This window comes from Triticum urartu, chromosome 1A, assembly GCF_056163025.1.
Source record: "Triticum urartu cultivar PI428250 chromosome 1A, HENAU_Tu73, whole genome shotgun sequence".
Taxonomy (NCBI): Eukaryota; Viridiplantae; Streptophyta; class Magnoliopsida; order Poales; family Poaceae; genus Triticum; species Triticum urartu.
In genome coordinates this window covers 583,227,755-583,245,788 of record NC_141873.1, presented here as the reverse complement: position 1 = coordinate 583,245,788, position 18,034 = coordinate 583,227,755, and the positions used below count along the sequence as shown (strand labels likewise).

The 18,034-nt window shown below is 46.7% G+C and overlaps 2 protein-coding genes and 1 pseudogene across 3 annotated transcripts; all 3 read left to right on the top strand.

Moving 5' to 3' along the window:
- The first annotated feature begins 4,813 nt into the window (after positions 1-4,813).
- Positions 4,814-5,777, top strand: LOC147993097 (uncharacterized; annotated as a pseudogene).
- Positions 5,778-7,112: 1,335 nt separating this feature from the next.
- LOC125528410 (uncharacterized) lies at positions 7,113-13,536 on the top strand. 2 transcript variants are annotated; one of them, XM_087533455.1, is made up of 5 exons: positions 7,114-7,311; positions 8,167-8,324; positions 9,539-9,692; positions 12,273-12,938; positions 13,143-13,536. In XM_087533455.1, the coding sequence occupies exons 4-5, from the start codon at positions 12,394-12,396 to the stop codon at positions 13,210-13,212; spliced, it is 615 nt and encodes a 204-aa protein (XP_087389581.1). In that variant the 5' UTR covers positions 7,114-7,311; positions 8,167-8,324; positions 9,539-9,692; positions 12,273-12,393; the 3' UTR covers positions 13,213-13,536. The 2 variants fall into 2 exon arrangements, with proteins under 2 accessions (XP_087389583.1, XP_087389581.1); XM_087533457.1 differs by lacking the exon at positions 9,539-9,692 and having other exon boundaries at positions 7,113-7,311.
- LOC147993096 (uncharacterized) lies at positions 10,668-11,249 on the top strand. The gene has a single exon (XM_087539220.1). It carries the CDS (start codon positions 10,668-10,670, stop codon positions 11,247-11,249), a length of 582 nt encoding a protein of 193 aa, XP_087395346.1.
- Positions 13,537-18,034: the final 4,498 nt, after the last annotated feature.

The following is an 18,034-nucleotide window of genomic DNA, read 5'->3' as shown; positions in this document are numbered from 1 at the left end:
TAATGCTTGCAAGGCTTATGTGATGTGTATTACCGAGAGGGCCCAGAGATACCTCTCCGACAATCGGAGTGACAAATCCTAATCTCGAAATACGCCAACCCAACATCTACCTTTGGAGACACCTGTAATGCTCCTTTATAATCACCCAGTTACGTTGTGACGTTTGGTAGCACCCAAAGTGTTCCTCCGGTAAACGGGAGTTGCATAATCTCATAGTCATAGGAACATGTATAAGTCATGAAGAAAGCAATAGCAACATACTAAACGATCGGGTGCTAAGCTAATGGAATGGGTCATGTCAATCAGATCATTCAACTAATGATGTGACCTCGTTAATCAAATAACAACTCTTTGTCTATGGTTAGGAAACATAACCATCTTTGATTAACGAGCTAGTCAAGTAGAGGCATACTAGTGACACTCTGTTTGTCTATGTATTCACACATGTATTATGTTTCCGGTTAATACAATTCTAGCATGAATAATAAACATTTATCATGAAATAAGGAAATAAATAATAACTTTATTATTGCCTCTAGGGCATATTTCCTTCATACATGTCTCCCGAACCCATAGGGTCTACACACTTAAGGTTCGGTGACGCTAGGGTTGTGAAGATATGTATATGCAGTAACCCGAATGTTGTTCGGAGTCCCGGATGAGATCTCGGACGTCACGAGGAGTTCCAGAATGGTCCGGAGGTAAAGATTTATATATGGGAAGTCCCGTTTCGGGCATCGGGACAAGTTTCGGGGTTATCGGTATTGTACCGGGACCACCGGAAGGGTCCCGGGGGTCCACCGGGTGGGGCCACCTGTACCGGGGGGCCACATGGGCTGTAGGGGGTGCGCCTTGGCCTACATGGGCCAAGGGCACCAGCCCCAAGAGGCCCATGCGCCTAGGGTTACAAGGGGAAAGAGTCCTAGGAGGGAAAGGCACCTCCTAGGTGCCTTGGGGGGAAGGGAAACCCCCCTTGGCCGCCGCCCCACCCTAGGAGATTGGATCTCCTAGGGCCGGCGCCCCACCCTTGGCCCTCCTATATATAGTGAGGGAAGGAGGGCATTTCTCCCACGCCTTTGGTTGCCTCCTCCTCCCTCTCCAACACCCCCTCCTCCTCCACAGCGCTTGGCGAAGCCCTGCCGGAGTACTGCAGCTCCAACAACACCACGCCGTCGTGCTGCTGCTGGTGCCATCTCCCTCAACCTCTCCTCTGCCCTTGCTGGATCAAGAAGGAGGAGACGTGGCTGTTCCGTACGTGTGTTGAACGCGGAGGTACCGTCCGTTCGGTGCTAGGATCTCCGGTGATTTGGATCACGTCGTGTTCGACTACCTCATCCCCGTTCTTTGAACGCTTCCGCTCTCCATCTACAAAGGTATGTAGATGCATCCGATCACTCGTTGCTAGATGAACTCCTAGATGGATCTCGGTGAAGCCGTAGGAAAATTTTTGTTTTCTGCAACGTTCCCCAACAACCAAGCCCTCTCCCCCTCGGCCAGAGAAAAACAGAGCACTGGGGTGCTCTGCTCGCGAGTGAGGGGTATATATAGGCACCTCATTGGTCCCGGTTGGTGACATGAGCCAGGACTAAAGGGGAGCCTTTGGTCCCGGTTCAAGCCACCAACCGGGACCAATGGTGGTGGGCCAGGAGCGAGGCCCATTGGTCCCGGTTCATCCCACCAACCGGGACCAAAAGGTCCATATGAACCGGGACCAATGGCCCACGTGGCCCGGCCAGCCCCCTGGGCTCACGAACCGGGACCAATGCCCACATTGGTCCCGGTTCTGGACTGAACCGGGACTAATGGGCTGACCCGGCCTGGACCAAAGCCCTGTTTTCTACTAGTGTCACTATATTCTTTTCTGTGGTATTTTGCAGGATGAAGATTTATGAAATGAAAAAAGGTGGACGCTATGGCATTGGGTTCGTTGATCCAAATACCATTAATGAATACACATGGAAAATAGATCCATATCACGCAAAATGTGTAGAGGAAAGCATGCTACAGTTCTTCAAGGAACTCAAATACAATGAAGATATACTACTTCCTTACAACTTCCAGTGAGTCACACTGTCTTGTACTACAAATTCTGTTTTTCCCTACTAGCTATAGCTACATGTTTTTGCTTACATATGCCCGCTTAATTAAGACATGCAAACGTGTGTGCATGCAGATTTCACTGGATCTTGTTAATCATTAAAGTTGATCAAGAACAGTTGAAGTACTAGACTCGCTACTTAAGAAAGCAAGTGACTACAGCATCGTGAAGGGGATAGTCAACAGGTAATTTCAATCATTATTAACTATATCTCGGCCTATTTAATTAGTTCGTCATTTCCTGATAACAACTATTTAATAACCCATTTATTCATTTTCTTTGTCGGAGGGCAGGGCTTGGGCAAAGTTCATCAGGGCCACTCCAGGCGCATGGAAACAAAATCTGAAATGGTATCGACCCAAGGTAAGTAATTAAGTAGTACTAGCTAGCTGCCATATCTTTAATTATCATGCTTGATTAATTATTATCTGATCAAATTCCATTCTCATAAAGGCCCTGAAGCAGGCGCCGGGGAATGATCTATGTGCATACTACGTTTGCGAGAACATTCGCATGATGGCGTCTGAAAGGAGCAAATCTTAAAGACAGGAGTGGGTACGATATCGATTGTCAGAACACTATTCACAATTTTTACACCATTATCGATATCTAGTCACATAACTAATACACATGCATATTGATCTCCTTCTTAACAGTTCAAAGAGGTGCGGGACAAGCTCCTAGCACAGGACCGCATAGAAGCAATTCAAGAGGAAATAGCGGGATTTTTGCTCGACCAGGTCATAGATCCCAAAGGAGAATACTATTACCCGCTAACGCCCCCATGAACCACTTCCAATTTATCGTGCTCCGAAGGCACCAATTAGCTAGGCTAATGCCACTGGCTCCGAAGGCACCAATTAGGAGAAATTGTATATATATATATACATGTGTGTATATATGTGTGAATTAATTAATGGTGGTTGTGAGACATTCGATGATATATATATATATATATTATGATCGGTCGTTCTACTAGAAATTCTATTTATATATATGCATAACATGTACAATATGTAGTATCGTAAAATACCAGCAAACGAAAAAGAATTAAATGGAAAACACAAAATTAAATGAAAAAGAAATCATAAACCCAAACCCCCCAAACATTTTAATACCGGTTGGTGACACCAACCGGTACTAAAGGGCTCCCTGCCCCCGAAGCTGCCTCGTGCCACGTGGTTGCCCTTTAGCACCGGTTCGTGCTGAACCGGTACTAAAGGGGGGGCCTTTAGTGCCTACATTTTAGCGCCGGTTACCAAACCGGCACTAAAGGGCCTTACGAACCGGTGCTATTGCCCGGTTCTGCACTAGTGTGGGTACATAGCTTCATCACTACCCCATGTTTGTGTCCAACACCAATCCTACTATTTTTTGGTCATAGCCATATTAGTGGTCCTGGCTTGATGGATGTCAAATATTTGGTACAACCTTACTTCGAGAAGGTAATAAGTGTGGCTCCTCTCTAAGCGATTGAAGCATTCGTTTTCCTAAGGGGTGGCTAGGGTTAAACCTCCCCTCCAAGCAACAATGGTGAGAACGTGGATTTGGCCCCCTCCACTTCCTGCTCTAGCGACTAGTGGTGGGGAGGAGAATTCCGGTCTCTTGGCTGCAGTTAGTAGTTTAGTTTAGAGTTTTTAGTCCTTGCAAGAGCGGCGTTTAGGTTGGTGCTTTTAGTCCTTGCAAGGGCGGCGTTCGAGTGGACCCGCGGTGCTTCTTCTTAGAGTTGGTATTCCTGGCTCCGATCCACCTCGACTCCGTCTGTCTGTACGGATTCAAGAGAGCTCCAACATACATTCCCGCTGCCCGTTGGGGCGGCAAGGCTAGGGTTTCTTGTCATGCGTGTGCAACAACGAGATCTGGTGTGAGACACTTCAGATCAATCCAAGGTTTCAACGACGACCGCGGCTCCAGGGCGCTTGTTCTTAGGGGTACGTGCATGAACACTTCCCGATTGTCCTCGATAAGGTCAAGCCGGCTTGGGTAGGAGACTGACGACAGCAGCACGTCAGCGGCTAGTTCTGGCGACAGTAGTCGTCTTTGGTGTGTTTAGGGACCATGATGCAATTTTTTTATGTTTGAGATGCTTTGTACTCCCGCTGAACTTTTATGATGCTTTTCTTAAAAAGAATAAGAGAATCTTCTTAGAGAAACTCCAATGGGGCGACCTATTTCGTCCGCGGCCGTTTGTTTGGGTCGGCGCGGACAGAAAAGGCGGCCCAATGCACCGACCCAAACGGACGCGCATCCGTTTTTCATCCGTGGGCGACCCATTCCCGGCCCATTTTTGAGCCTGATTTGCGCCGGCGCGGACACGCGACGGACGCGCGCGCGCTCGCCTACCCCTGTCCCCGGGCCTGCTGGTCTGTGGCACATTGGCCTCCCCTCTCACCCCCGGCCAACAAGCAACCCTCGCCCCGCATCCTCCGTCACCGACGCCGCCTCCACATCCGCCTAGCAACGCCGCCCCTGCCCCCAGTCGCCAGCCGCCGCCGTTTTGCCGCCGGGGAGCAAACTGGTTCCCGCCGCTGCTTCCCCCACCACACAGCCGCCTGTGACCAAGAAGACGCCTCGCCGCCCCCGCCACATCCGACCGGCACGCTCATCGGACGTCGGCAGGGCAGCTAGCTATTCTGTGGGCGCCGCGTCTCCCCTCGCCGGCCATCTCCTTCTTCGACGCCCGCAAGCTGTTCGACAGTTTGCCAAGGTACGAAAATGGACTCCTCCGACGAGTTCTTTTTCCACAATTTCCTTTGCGAATCCGACGATTCGTCGTCCGACGAGGAGGAGGAGATATTGGCTGCCGTGTTGGTCCATCACCACCTCAACAACCAGCGGCCGTTGTTCCGTGGCTCCATTCCGGGCCACCTTCCGGCGTTGAATCGTAACCGAGAGAGCGGGCATTTCCTTCTCTGGAAGGACTACTTTGATACAACAAACCCGTTATTCAAACATCACAAATTCCGCCGCCGGTTCCGTATGAGTAGGCATGTTTTCAACCGTATTATAGAGGGAGTGGTCGGCTATGATGACTACTTCGAGTGCAAAGAGGATGCCGTCGGCAAGATTGGTTTCTCCTCTTATCAGAAATGCACTGCCGCCATCCAAATGCTTGCATACGGAGTGCCCGGTGATCTCATTGACGATTACGTCCGTATGAGCGAGTCTACATGCCTAGAGTCCCTGTATAAGTTCTGCAAGGCTGTGATTGCTGTGTTTGGCCCTGAGTACTTGAGAGAGCCGACAGGTGAAGATACAGCCCGTTTGTTGGTGATGAATGCCAGCAGGGGCTTCCCGGGGATGCTTGGCAGCATAGACTGCATGCACTGGGAGTGGAAGAACTGCCCTTCTGCTTGGCAAGAGCAGTATAAGGACATGTCAGGGCTTGCACTGTCATACTAGAGGTCGTGGCGTCTCAAGATCTCTGGATCTGGCACTCTTTCTTTGAGATGGCTGGATCACACAATGATATCAACGTGCTTCAGCAGTCGCCGGTGTTTACTAGGCTTGCCGAAGGCAACCGCCCACCAGTGAACTTTACTGTCAACGGCCACAACTACGACAAAGGGTACTATTTGGATGACGGTATCTATCCTCGGTGGACCACTATTGTCAAGACAATACCCAACCCTGTCGGAGAGAAAAGGAAAAGATTTGCCCAAGAGCAAGAGAGTGCTAGAAAGGATGTCGAGCGTGTCTTTGGTGTTTTCAATCTCGATGGGGCATCGTTCGGTATCCTGCTAATACTTGAAGCACGCAGAAACTATGGGAGATGATGACTGCTTGTGTGATCATGCACAATATGATCGTAGAAGACGAGCGTCCGGAACGTCTGTACGATCAAGGCTTTCAGTTTTAGGGTGAGAATGTTGTGCCTGAGCATGGAGTAGCTGCAACATTTGAGTAGTTCACTCAGTTTCATGAAGACATGCGTGATTGGGAAACTCACGTGCAACTGCAAATAATTTGGTTGAGCATATGTGGACTCATGTTGGCAACCAATATATGTATCTTCTTTTATTTGTTTGCAAAACTATGTGAATTTTTTTTTTATTTGGCCTGTAAAACTATAATATTTATTTGGGCGGCTAAACTATTTTGCTTGTTAAATTTTCATTTCACAATTTGTTTAAATGCAAATCAATGTAAAATTAGGCGGCCAGCCGGCCACGCCTGCATATATGGGTCGGCGCGTTGGGCGCGCTGCCGACCCATATGAAAAACAGGACGGACGCCGGGCGGGCGGCCGACCCAAACAAATAAAAAGCGGACGAAATCGTCGTCCATTTGGGTCGGCCCGTTGGAGTTGCTCTTATGCCTAGCATATATATTTTTCCATCCACTTGAATAAAATCACTGGCCATAAAAATAGGTTGCCAAAGCTGTGTGTAGCACTTATTTTGTATTCCCTCCGGTCCTTTTTACTCTGCATATTAGAATTTTCTGAATTGAAACTTCAAAAAGTTTGATCGTATTTATATGAAAAAATATCAACATCTGCCATGCTAAAGTTATACAATATGAAACTTTAAGTCATGACACATCTATTGATATTGATTTCAGATTATGAATGTTGGTAATTTTTTCTATAAAGTTGGTCAAACTCTACGAAGCTTGACTTTAATCAAATCTTATATATGCAAACTAAAAAGGACCGGAATACTCGCAACACTAGTTTAGCTGGAACAAAATATTCCATTCCCCGAAAGCCAGGGAGCGCCCATTTTGCCGGCACGCCACGGCTGGCCCGCGCACCTAGCATGCCTGGAGGTGGAGGAGAGCAGACAGACAGAGAGACCACGGGCGCCTCACCGGTCAAGTCCAACCACCACTCACTCACTCCCTCACTCACTCCCAAAAGCCGGCGATCGCGGCGGATCCGACGACCCAGGCTGGGTCAAAGCCCATCCCCTCGAGATCCCCCGCCGCCCGCCCTGACCCCACGTGCCCCGGGCCCACGTGTCACCCCCCAGTCCACGCCCCCCAACCCAAAGCGACCCACCACCCGCTTTCTCCCCTTCCTATTTCCCGCTTTTACTTTCCCCACTCCATTCTTTTACCTCCCCTGTTTCCCCCTCCGACCTCGCCCGCCGCCGTCGAGCCTCCTCCTCCTCCTCCTTCTCGGGGCGGTGTCGTTTGGCCCGGCCCGGCCACCCCACGTCCCTGGATCGGGGCGCGCGCGCGCGGTTTTCTTCACCCTCCGCTCCGCTCAGGTACGGTGATCCTGATCCCGCACGCGCCAGCCCCCCCTGATTCTTTCTTTCTTTCTTTCTTTCGCGCGCGCTCCTCCGGTGCTCCGGTAGCCGTTCACCGACGGGATCCACGCCGGCCCGGCCGCTCGGGCAAATGCGGCGGCTGCTGGTCCTGCTTGCTGGGCTGCTAGTGCTCTGCCTGCCAGACGGCGGGGGATCCTTCAGAACCGATTGGTAGATCTGCGGCCATCTATTCCAATGCGGTTCTGGGGCGCCTGCACGCGCGATTCTGGTTAGGGGGGAGTGGCGTCCAGATGTGGCCGGCTCTGGATTTGTGGCGCCAGCGCAGGACAGGCTCCTGGGGATTGCTGGTGGGATTCAGTTCACCTCGCATGCACCCATCACTTCTTGGCTCGGATACTGGTCAATTCATAGTGTTTTGGTGACTGCATTATTGGTTCAGACTTCAGAGAGATAGATAGGCATCCCACTGTAGATGGATGCAGTCATGGTTGGTAGGGAAACCTAATATTATCAGCTATACATACACGCCACCTAAAGCAAACAATAAGTGCAGTTCTCTAGTAGTCTTTAAATTAAGGAGCGTCGCTCCCAAATTCATACCATCAAACTTATAACAGCAACACAGTCCATTTTGATTATTACAAAATGTCAGAACCCGAAAGTCGCCAGCCAGCACCTACTCAGGGAGACATCTTGATTGTGCAGTGTGCACTTCACTCCCTGCTCAACGCACACACCGCAAGTCCTACACTGGCATTGCATGGAACCAATGTATATGCACTTGTATCATCGATTGCTCTCCAAATGGATTTACTATGACTTGATTAGCTCCAACATTTGTTCATCTTGCAGCTGAAGAGAATCCTGCCACCACGGTTCTGTACCAAGTGGCTGGCGAGAAGCCGTGTGAGTCGCTAAACAAGTGCGAACCTTGGAATCTGGTAAAAGTTCTGTGGACCGGCAGGTCTGGTGTTGGGAACAACCTTTTGTGATCAGATAATTTGAACAAGGTACAAAATCAAATTTCCATGCACTTGTTATACTCACATAGCTGATTCATGTTAGTATTAACTGGAAAAACAAAAAAAGAAACCAGTTTTGAGCCTTCAGTAGTTCGTATCCCTTGCTATTCTCTCTTGTACCAGTTTATGCATCTATTTAGTATTTACACCTAAATTAAGTACACTATTTTTTGAAAACAATGAAAACACTGCAAACATATCTTATATTTAGTTAAAGAAAGGAAAATATCAACCCAAATTCTATCATCTCTTTCATCATGTAGCTTTGTTTCCTCGTCCTCCTGCTGACCACTGACATATCAACCCAAGTCCAAGCCGACGGGGCTCTGAATCTCTTGGCCTCTACTGTGTGTGTACCGCCACCTGCCCTTCAGCTGCTGTCGTGCTATATCTTACCACCAGCTACCGCCAACCTCTCAATCTAGCCCCATCCCCCCTGAGCACCTCTGCCTCACCTGCGCGTTACCACCATCATTGTTACCTCTTTTCCTCATTGGGACATCATGCTCCTGCTGTTTCCACCCTCTTCTGCAATCTTTGGCCATTGATTTTGAGGTATGAGCATGTTTTCATCCAGTGGTTAGTTAGTAGTTACTACCGCACTGACCTCCACATGTTTTCATCTAGATCTACCCCTGGCCTGATGGCTGGATCTGTGTTTGCGCATGCCTGCGTTTTTCACTCGCCTTTTGGGTCTATCTTCTGGGCCACCGGCACACTCGACTCTGGGTCAGAAAAATGCTGCCGAGATGTGGCTGGCTCTGGATTTGTGGTGCGATCACGGGCACAACACAAGCTCCTGGACTTTGTTGGTGGAATTCAGTTCAGATGCTCAGGACCTTTGGGTTTATTGAGCCCATCCATGGTGTTTTTCGTGACTGTATATAATTGGTTCAGATAGGTAGATAGGTAGGGAACCTACTGTGCAATACTATGAATTAGAGCTTAGTACCTAGCAAGCAAGTAGTAGTTAGTATCTGATTGGATGAAAATGTGTTCCTCAGTACCTTCTCAGGGTGCATAGACATCTGAATTGTGCACCTCCCTGCTCTGTTTACCTCACATACTACACTCACAACAGTAGCATTGCATGCAACCAATGTATATGCACTTGTATCATTGAGTTTCTCTGTGCCTTGTGTTATGAAAATTGCCTTGGCTCTCGAAATGAATTTATGACCAACATCTTATTCGTCCTGCAGCTGAAGAGAATCCTGCCCCCATTGTTCTATTTCTATAGTAAGTGTTGGCAAGGAGCCACGTGGGTCGCTGAAACGGGTCTGTGCACTCGGAAGCTGGCAAAAGTTTAGTAACGTGTGGAAGGAACTTTCTGAGACCAGAGAATTAGAAACAAAGGTATAAACTCAAATGTTCTATGCATCGTGTCGTAGTCATGTAACCTATTCATGTTAGTAACTGGTAGATACCATTTTTGCTGCCAGTTTACTGACAAATAGACACCAGTTTTGACTCTTCAAAGAAGCATGCTTCCTTCATTCCTTGCCATTCTATCTTGTACTGCCTGTTTATTTATCTATATACGCCTATACTAATTACACATTTTATATTGTAAGATAATTAGAACACTGAAGAAGTATTTTATTTAGTTAAAGAAAAGAAAAATATCAACCCAAACTCCACCATCTCTTTCTTCATGTACCTTTGTTTCCTCTTACTCCTGCTGACCACTGACCTACCAACCCAAGTCCAAACCAGCGTGGCTCTAAATCTCTTGGCCTCTAGTGTGTGCACACTATACTGCCACCTGTCCTACCGCTGGCTGCCAGCTGTATATTACCAGCAGCTACAGCCGACGCCTCAATCCAGCCCCCATGCCCTCCCTCCCCCAAACACCTCCACCACTCCTGTGAGTTGCCACCATCGCTCTTACCTCTTTTCCTCACCGTGACATCGTGCTCCTGCTGTTTCCAGTTTTCCACCCTTCCACAATCTTTGGCCATTGGGTTTTGAGGTATGGGCCTGTTTCATCCAGTGGTTAGAGCAACTCCAACGGGCCGACCCAAACGGACGGCGTTTTTGTCCGCTTTTTGTCCATTTGGGTCGGCCGCCCGCCCGCTGTCCGCCCTCTTTTAGTTTTGGGTCGGCAGTGCGCCCAACGGGCCGACCCATTTTCATGACCGCGCGCGTTTAACATCGTGCCGTCGCCCTGATTTTGACGCCCCATCACGCGGGAAAGGTTCGCGCGCGCTGGTTTTGGCGCTCCAGCGCACGGGAAAGGTTCGCGTGCGCTCCGCGGCCGGCGCTCGCTATAAAAGAAGGCGCTCCCTCCACACTCTGTCGGCCGCCCACTCTCGCCGCCTCTGCACCACCATGTCGATCCGCCGCCTACGCGCTTCGGATTTTCGCGGAGTCCGCGAGCGCCGCTCCGGCGCCTTCTCCGCCGAGATCTGGTTTCGCGAGAAACGTCTCGTCCTCGGCACCTTCGACACCGCAGAGGAGGCGGCCCGCGCGCACGACGCGGCGGCGTGGCGCCTCCTGAGGCCTCGTCGGGATATGAATTTTCCCAACGTGTCGAGCCAGCGGGCGCAGGATCTGGCGCCTCTCCCGTGGCTTTTCACCGACGAGGATCGTCGTGTCCATCGGAGGCGGCAGCGTCGCCTCGCCATCGCAGAGAAGGACGTGGAAGCCTTGGTGCTGTGGCGAGGAGGCTACCCGCAGGACATCGTCGACGAGCGCCAGTTCTATAAGCAATTGAGATCGGAGAGGGACGCGAGGAGGAGGGAGCGAGCCGCCTATCGGGAGGACAAGTGTTCGCGGAAGCAGGCAGCTCAATTGAAACTGAAGCTACAAGAAACGTCGGGTTGGGACTTTGAAGACGAGCAGCTTGCTGACGCCTACCTTCAAACGTCGGAGGAGGACATTACCGAGTCGGAGTCAGAAAACGACGAGTAGTGGTCTTTTTCTTTTATCTGTGTACACTAGAACTATCTATGTATCCATTTTAATCTGAAAAAATGGCCGGCGGCATCGGCGACGTAGCAGGCGGGCGAGTGTGTGAATCCAATGTGCCACCGACCAGCGGGCCCGGTGAGGAAAGAGGGCGAGCGCGCTTTCGTCCGTCTTGTGTCCGCGCCGACGCAAATCAGCCTAAAAAATGGGCTGGGAATGGGTCGGCAGGCGGACGAAAGCGGACGCGCGTCCGTTTGGGTCGGCGCGTTGGGCCAGCTTTTTTGTCCGCGCCGACCCAAACGGACGGCCGCGGACGAAATGGGTCGCCCCATTGGAGTTGCTCTTAGTTACTTAAATTGTGCTTACCTCCACATCTTTCATCTGGATCCAGCCCTGCCCTGATGGCCAGATCCGTGTTTGCGAATGGCTGCTTTATTCACTCGCTTTTTTGATGCACCGGTAAGATCTTTGTCAGGTACCCCCTGACATGTTGAGCTGAACTTTGGTATTCAGATGCAGACATTGTAGTCTTGCGGTGTAAGTTGATCAAGATATTACGTATGTAGTGCTGAGAAAATGTCCAATTTGAGGTGTCTCTTTCTTGGTTTGTTGTGGATCCATGATGTTTAAGTAACTATATAATTGGTTCAGGTAGACAGCCAACTGTATCTGTAGGTGCAATTATGGTTGGTGAGGATAATAACAGCTGCATTTCGGTTCCCTATTCCTGGTATGAAAATGTGGTTGACAGCACTTAGGCAGGGCGAGATCTGAACCAAAGGATCAGTTCCCCAATTGTGCACTTGATAAAATTGTGCACAGTCATGCCGCCGATTACCTGACTAGAATGGTTCCCTGCTTACTTTACCTACTGAAAGTCAAACAGTAGCATAGCAGGGAACTAATGCATAACTGTATGAATGAGTGGTTAACCTTCTGCTTTTTTATGTTATAAAACTGATGTGGCTCTCCAAATGAATTAATGGTTAATAGTTCCAATGACTTATTATGTTATTCATCTTGCAGCATATTAAGGTAGCAGCTGAAGATATTCTGCTCCTGCTACTACACATTATTTTGGTGGTCTGGTGGTCTTGATTGAGCTGTCTGTTAGATTCAGTTCATGGTGGCTGGATGAGAAGCTGAAATGCTACTGGCTGTGGAGGGAGGAGGTTTTTTCTCATCATCCGCATCAGGATACAGCCATGGCCTTGCACTTTTGTTGCTCGGCCGGAGAACTGAGGAGCAGCCTGTAAGGGCATCGTCCTGGAATCACTATCGACTAGTCGATCGGGAGGCTGGGCATGGGGGGCCACTGCCTCCAACAAAAGACGATGTTCCTGGTAAATGTGCTTCCTTCACCTGCTTTGGCTGCACACCTGCTAGGCTTGAGGGCGCATCTCCTCCGAAATTGAGCTCAAGTAACACGCGGCAGCAATTATCCAGTTCCACAATCAGGAAAGGAACAGCCAATGGTTCCTCCATAAACGGAAGCGGGAGAAAAGGCTGTCTTAAGAGTAATTCGAAAAGGGACTCGTCTGACCGCGGTTCTATTGTTAGTGACAGCGAGGAACAACCACGGGAGTCTCTGGAGGAGGTGCAAACCTTGAAAACTGGTATGGAGCGGAGGAAAGTTCACTGGACTGACACGTGTGGGAAAGAACTTTTTGAGATCAGAGAATTTGAAACAAGGTCGGTAGCTTCTCTCCCTAGTTTTTTTTTGTGCAAACTCTAATTTGTAAATCCATTTTGTTTTCACTGTCACCATACACACCAGAATACGACAGTTTTAACTCTTAGAAAGCATGTGTCACCAATAGTTTTAGGCTCTGTGGGTATTAGCATTGAATGTATACATACTGCTTGCACAGAATACTGAAGCTATGTTTTTAACAGCGACGAGGGTTTGTCGGACGACGAGGGGGAGAATGATGGCTACAAGAAATGCGAGTGCGTGATCCAGTAGATTTGTTCCTGCACAGTATCCAGTCACAATTTTGTCATGGTTGACACCACCTGTACTTTTTATTTGTCCTCGACCTTTAATCTCCCCCCCCCCCCCCCCTTCTTTCTCTCTTCCCCTTGCGTGATGTGTGTGTGTGTGTGTGTACCATATGTAGCTACCCAATTTTTGTTCTTCTCTCCCAATGGCTATGTTGGTCTTTTTCTTAATCATTACTACAACTTTTTGTTTTGCTGCTGATATATATTTGTTATATATACACCGTGGATGGAAGATGTGGCTAGTGCCTCCTACGTTGCAAGGTGCAATTCACCTTCCGTTGTTTCAGATGAGCTAGTTTGCTGTACTTTTGTTTTTACTCCCTCCGTCCGGGAATACTTGTCATCAAAATGAATAAAAGGGGATGTATCTAGATGTATTTTAGTTCTAGATACATTCATTTTTGTCTATTTTTGATGACAAGTATTTCCGGACGGAGAGAGTACTATATATAGTTCTTTTCTGTAGGGTTTAGAAACTTGGCTAGTCTCAAGTACTAATTTCTTCATCATATTCAAAACTGTTCATTTATTTTTGAAATTGTGATTTTTTTACTTAAGCACATCAAATTCAAGATTTTTTCATCCAATTAAAAAATGTTCTTGTGTTCAAAATTTGTTCATCAAATTCAAATAAAATGTTCATGAAAAAAGGAAAAATCATAAAAAATTCTTCATCAAAATACAAATTGTTCATCAAATTCAAAAAACGTTCATTTATTTTTGGCATTGTGAATTTTTAATTCGTGAACATTGTTTTTAATGCAGAAGTTTTTGTTTGAAATCGCAACCATTTAAAAAAAGCATAAAAACAAACACAGAAAAGAAAAAAGAACCGAAAAAACAATTTTTTTAGCTGGACGAAAAAACGTGAGCACCGCCCCGCACTTTGACTTTCGATGCTGGTGGGCCAACGCCTACCACGCTTCCATGGCCGGCCTACTACACTATTTGCGGTGCTTTTCTGTTGCCCGTGCAACGCTGGTTTAGTCCGCTGGGTTTTCTTTTCTGCTTTTTATGGCTGGGTTTTCAATGTTTGTTTTTCTCTTGTTTATGTACCGTTCATTACGTTTTATAAATATAATGTTCAGATGTTTTCAAAACCTACACATACCATTCAAAATAATAATGTTCACACATTAAACAAACTGTTTGTGACATCTAAAAACATGTTAGTACAATCGGAAGAAATGTTCATGGCATTTTATTTTTTCACACATTTAAAAATATGCTAATGAAAATTTCAAAAAATATTATGAAATTTAAGATTTTTCAACACGCACTTTTTGGAAAATGTTCATGACATATAAAAGGATCCTCCCTCCGTTCACTATTATCAGAATTTTTTAGTTTTTATACATGATTCAGATTTATATGGACACACTTTAGTGTGTTTGTTCACTCCATTCAGGCCATATGTAGTCTATACCAAAATTTCTGAAAAAACCATAAATTTGTAGTACAAACCATTTAAAGTTTATGCATTTTAAAACATTCATTACATTTTCTAGAAAAACATGAAATTAAAAGTTTTTGTTAAAGAAACATGCTGTTTTGCGCAATGTTTTTTCTATTTTTTGGTCCAAAACCTAGGGAAAACAACTAAAAACCGAAAAGCCAAATTTTTTAGAAAATGTCCAAAGCCGAAAACATGTAAAGAAAAATCCTGCACGTGACACGTGGTGGCGGTTGATAGTGCGCCAAGTGGCAATGCCCTGTGCCCACTGAAATTAACCCTTGAGGGGCTCCTGCAAGGGGTACCCCTCAGTTTTTTTGTTAGTTTTTTTGTTAGTTGCTCCCGTTCGACATGGATCGATTCCCCGTGGGCAGCTTGGGCCACCTTGTCAATCTATGAGATCACTCAACTCCGATGTAAGAGCCCAAGCCTAGTTCCAGCGGCGAATGGACATTTGGATCAAGATGCAGGCCCAAAAAAATTTGTGAGATCACGAACGCGGGTGTTTGGTCTATGGGGACATCTACACCTTACATGGATTTTATTAGTAATTCAATAAAAAGTCAAAAAAATCTGAAAATATTTTTGAAATAAACTTGACCTTCCATTGTACCAGTGAGAAAAAATTCAGGAAAAGAAAACCCCCTTTGACTTCTTTTCAAAAAGACAAACTTTTGATCAAAATAGTGTGAATAGTGACCTATAGTAGCGAATAAATTTTGTTTTTTCCGCTATGAAGTCAATGTTGTTTTTCTTTTCGTGAAAATTTATGTACTAGTGCAAAAGGTAGTCAAGTTTATTCTAAAAAAACTTCTAAACTTTTTTGATTTTTTGTTTAATTTTTTTTCATACAGAATGCATATACAACTAGGAACCAGACTGTATTTCCGGCGAAATCACCATCTTCCTTCCTTTATCTCAAAAGGAAAAACACCTTCCTTCGTGTCGTCTCTTTTCTTACTCAGTGATGACGATGGCAATGACAATGGCGATGGATAGGATGAGCTTTCCTTCCATAGCGCCGGAGTCGGACAATAGAATGGAAAGGCACCAATCACAATCTGTTGACATCAGATTTTGGCATGGTCAAAAACATAATTAAGAAGGCTTCAAATGGAAAAGTGCTCAAAGTGAGAAAGTTCCGTATTGTCAAAAGAAGAAACTTTGATATTTGGGCCGTAGCCATCCGATCTAATCTCTAAGGCCGAAGTTGTGTTTGAAGTACTGAGATTTTGCATTCAGAACACTATTCGGCTGATTATGCCCCCAAGATGGACTCATATGAGTGATGTTTCTACACGAGTTGTCTTCGTCTCGTCGAGACGATCGATTTCGACATAAAAATCGTCTAAATCGGAGTTCATATGCAAAAGTTAGAGCCAAAACAGTGTGCTGCATAAGTTTGCCCCGGAAGTTTCGGGCAAAACTTCCGGGGAGGTTCCGGGCTAAACCGAAAGTTTGCACGCGGTGCGCCCCGAAAACTGGAATTTTAACATTATTTTCAGATTTGTGGGGCCAATTTCGACATCAAGACGACCTCGGATGAAAACGTGATCAACTGAAGAGTTTTTCTCCATTGCAAGATCTACAACTTTGCTTTTGGGACCATTGTCATCCGAAGTAGTATGCGGCCTGCAGATTCAGTGCAAGAGGGCTACTTGACATAATTTCAGCCCGGAAGTTCCGGGTAGTCCGAGTTAGGATAACTTTTGATGATTTGGACATCATTTGAGTCCTTTTCTTGTACGGGAAGTCCATCCGCCTCATATATATGTAAGGGGTGAAGGCCGATTGAACAACACACAATCGATCTATCAATATATCATCTTTTTACCTTTACCTTTATCCCTCTCCCTTGTTCTTCTTCTTCCTCGTTCTTCGTTCGTTCTTCGTTTGCAGGGCGGCGAACCTCGAGGCCCTAGGGGTGATCAGGTCGACCTAGGGTAGCCCATAGCCGCCGCGCGCCCTGACGGGGTCCCTCCCGGGCGTGTGGGGTTTCGGGTATACAAAAGCACCCGCCGGATTGTCTTGCGTACCGCGCTTCCGGCGGGTCTCCTTCGACGTGAGCTGCGGTGCATCACCCCCGGCATCGAAGGTACACGGTGACGTGTTCGTGTGCGAACACACTTTTTGGCGACTCCGCTGGGGACAAAGCTTTGAATGGTCTCCGGCCCGTTCTTGCTACGAAGAGATCGTCATCTAGGGTTTGCAATCTACAAAGGTAATATGAATACCCAATTCCCTACTGTAGATGCAAATAATTCATATGATGTTACTAGATCGTTCAATGATTATACTCTATCGGCCAACCCTAGTTTTTTCAATAAGGCATCTAATTACGTGCATAGGCCGATTCAAAGTAATTTACATGTTTCAACTTCTTATGATACTAGTAACATACAACATATGTATTCTAACTCTCATGCATCAGCAACCCCACAAATCCATATGCCGATGAACAACATGATGGGTTCGGTTAATCAATTCGAAACACCTCATGTTAAAATTTACAATAGCATAGAAGAAAGTGTTTCACCTTTTTATTCATCGGCAACTAATTTGCAGTATGTGAATCCAACCTTGCCGATGGATGGGAGAATTGGCCATGCTACTACTAGCTATTCGGCCAGTTACTCTCAACCATCATATGCTACACCTGATGTTAGTAATTTTTCAGCACCATATGCAACTGTAGATGTTCATAATTCGGCCCCGCATCTTCATGGTCATAGCCGAATAAGTGAAAATTTTACAGGAACACATGTGCCGTCATCAGATACTGTAGCATATAATGCATACTCTACGCAATTCGAGAATTTCGGCAACACTCACGAATCATTGCCGAAAGAATCTGAAAGTATTGTGGAGCAAACCATTCCAGAAGCGCTTGTGGCTGCGTTAAAAAAGAGCTTGGCACAAAACAACAAAATGAGTGCTCTTTGCCTTGAACAATATGAAAAGGGGTTGTTTCCTGATTATGCTGCAATAAAGGCTAGAGTTTTGCAAGAAGATGAAACTACATGCATTGATAGAATTGGCGAAAGAGCATATGGTTACACAATAGTGCATACACCTCCACCTAGTACCGCAACATATTATACACCCCCTACACAATTGCAAAATTTCGGCAACACTAACACTTCATTGTCGAAAGATTCTAAAAGCATTGGGAGACAAACTAATCTAGAGCGGGCTGAGATTGAGAGGGGAGTTAAAGCTTTGCGCGATAGGGTGCAAGTACTTCGCCAAGAGAGAATTGATAGGGAATTATCTCAAAGAAAAGAAGTGTTGCCAATTGATATAACCGGTGAAAAGAATGATGATTCGGAAA

Excerpts from the sequence above, each read along its gene's own strand:
- LOC147993096 (XM_087539220.1), top strand. The coding sequence starts at position 10,668 with ATGTCGATCCGCCGCCTACGCGCTTCGGATTTTCGCGGAGTCCGCGAG.
- LOC125528410 (XM_087533457.1), top strand. The coding sequence starts at position 12,394 with ATGCTACTGGCTGTGGAGGGAGGAGGTTTTTTCTCATCATCCGCATCA. Across the intron at positions 12,939-13,142 it reads ATCAGAGAATTTGAAACAAG|CGACGAGGGTTTGTCGGACG; the intron begins GTCGGTAGCTTC and ends TGTTTTTAACAG.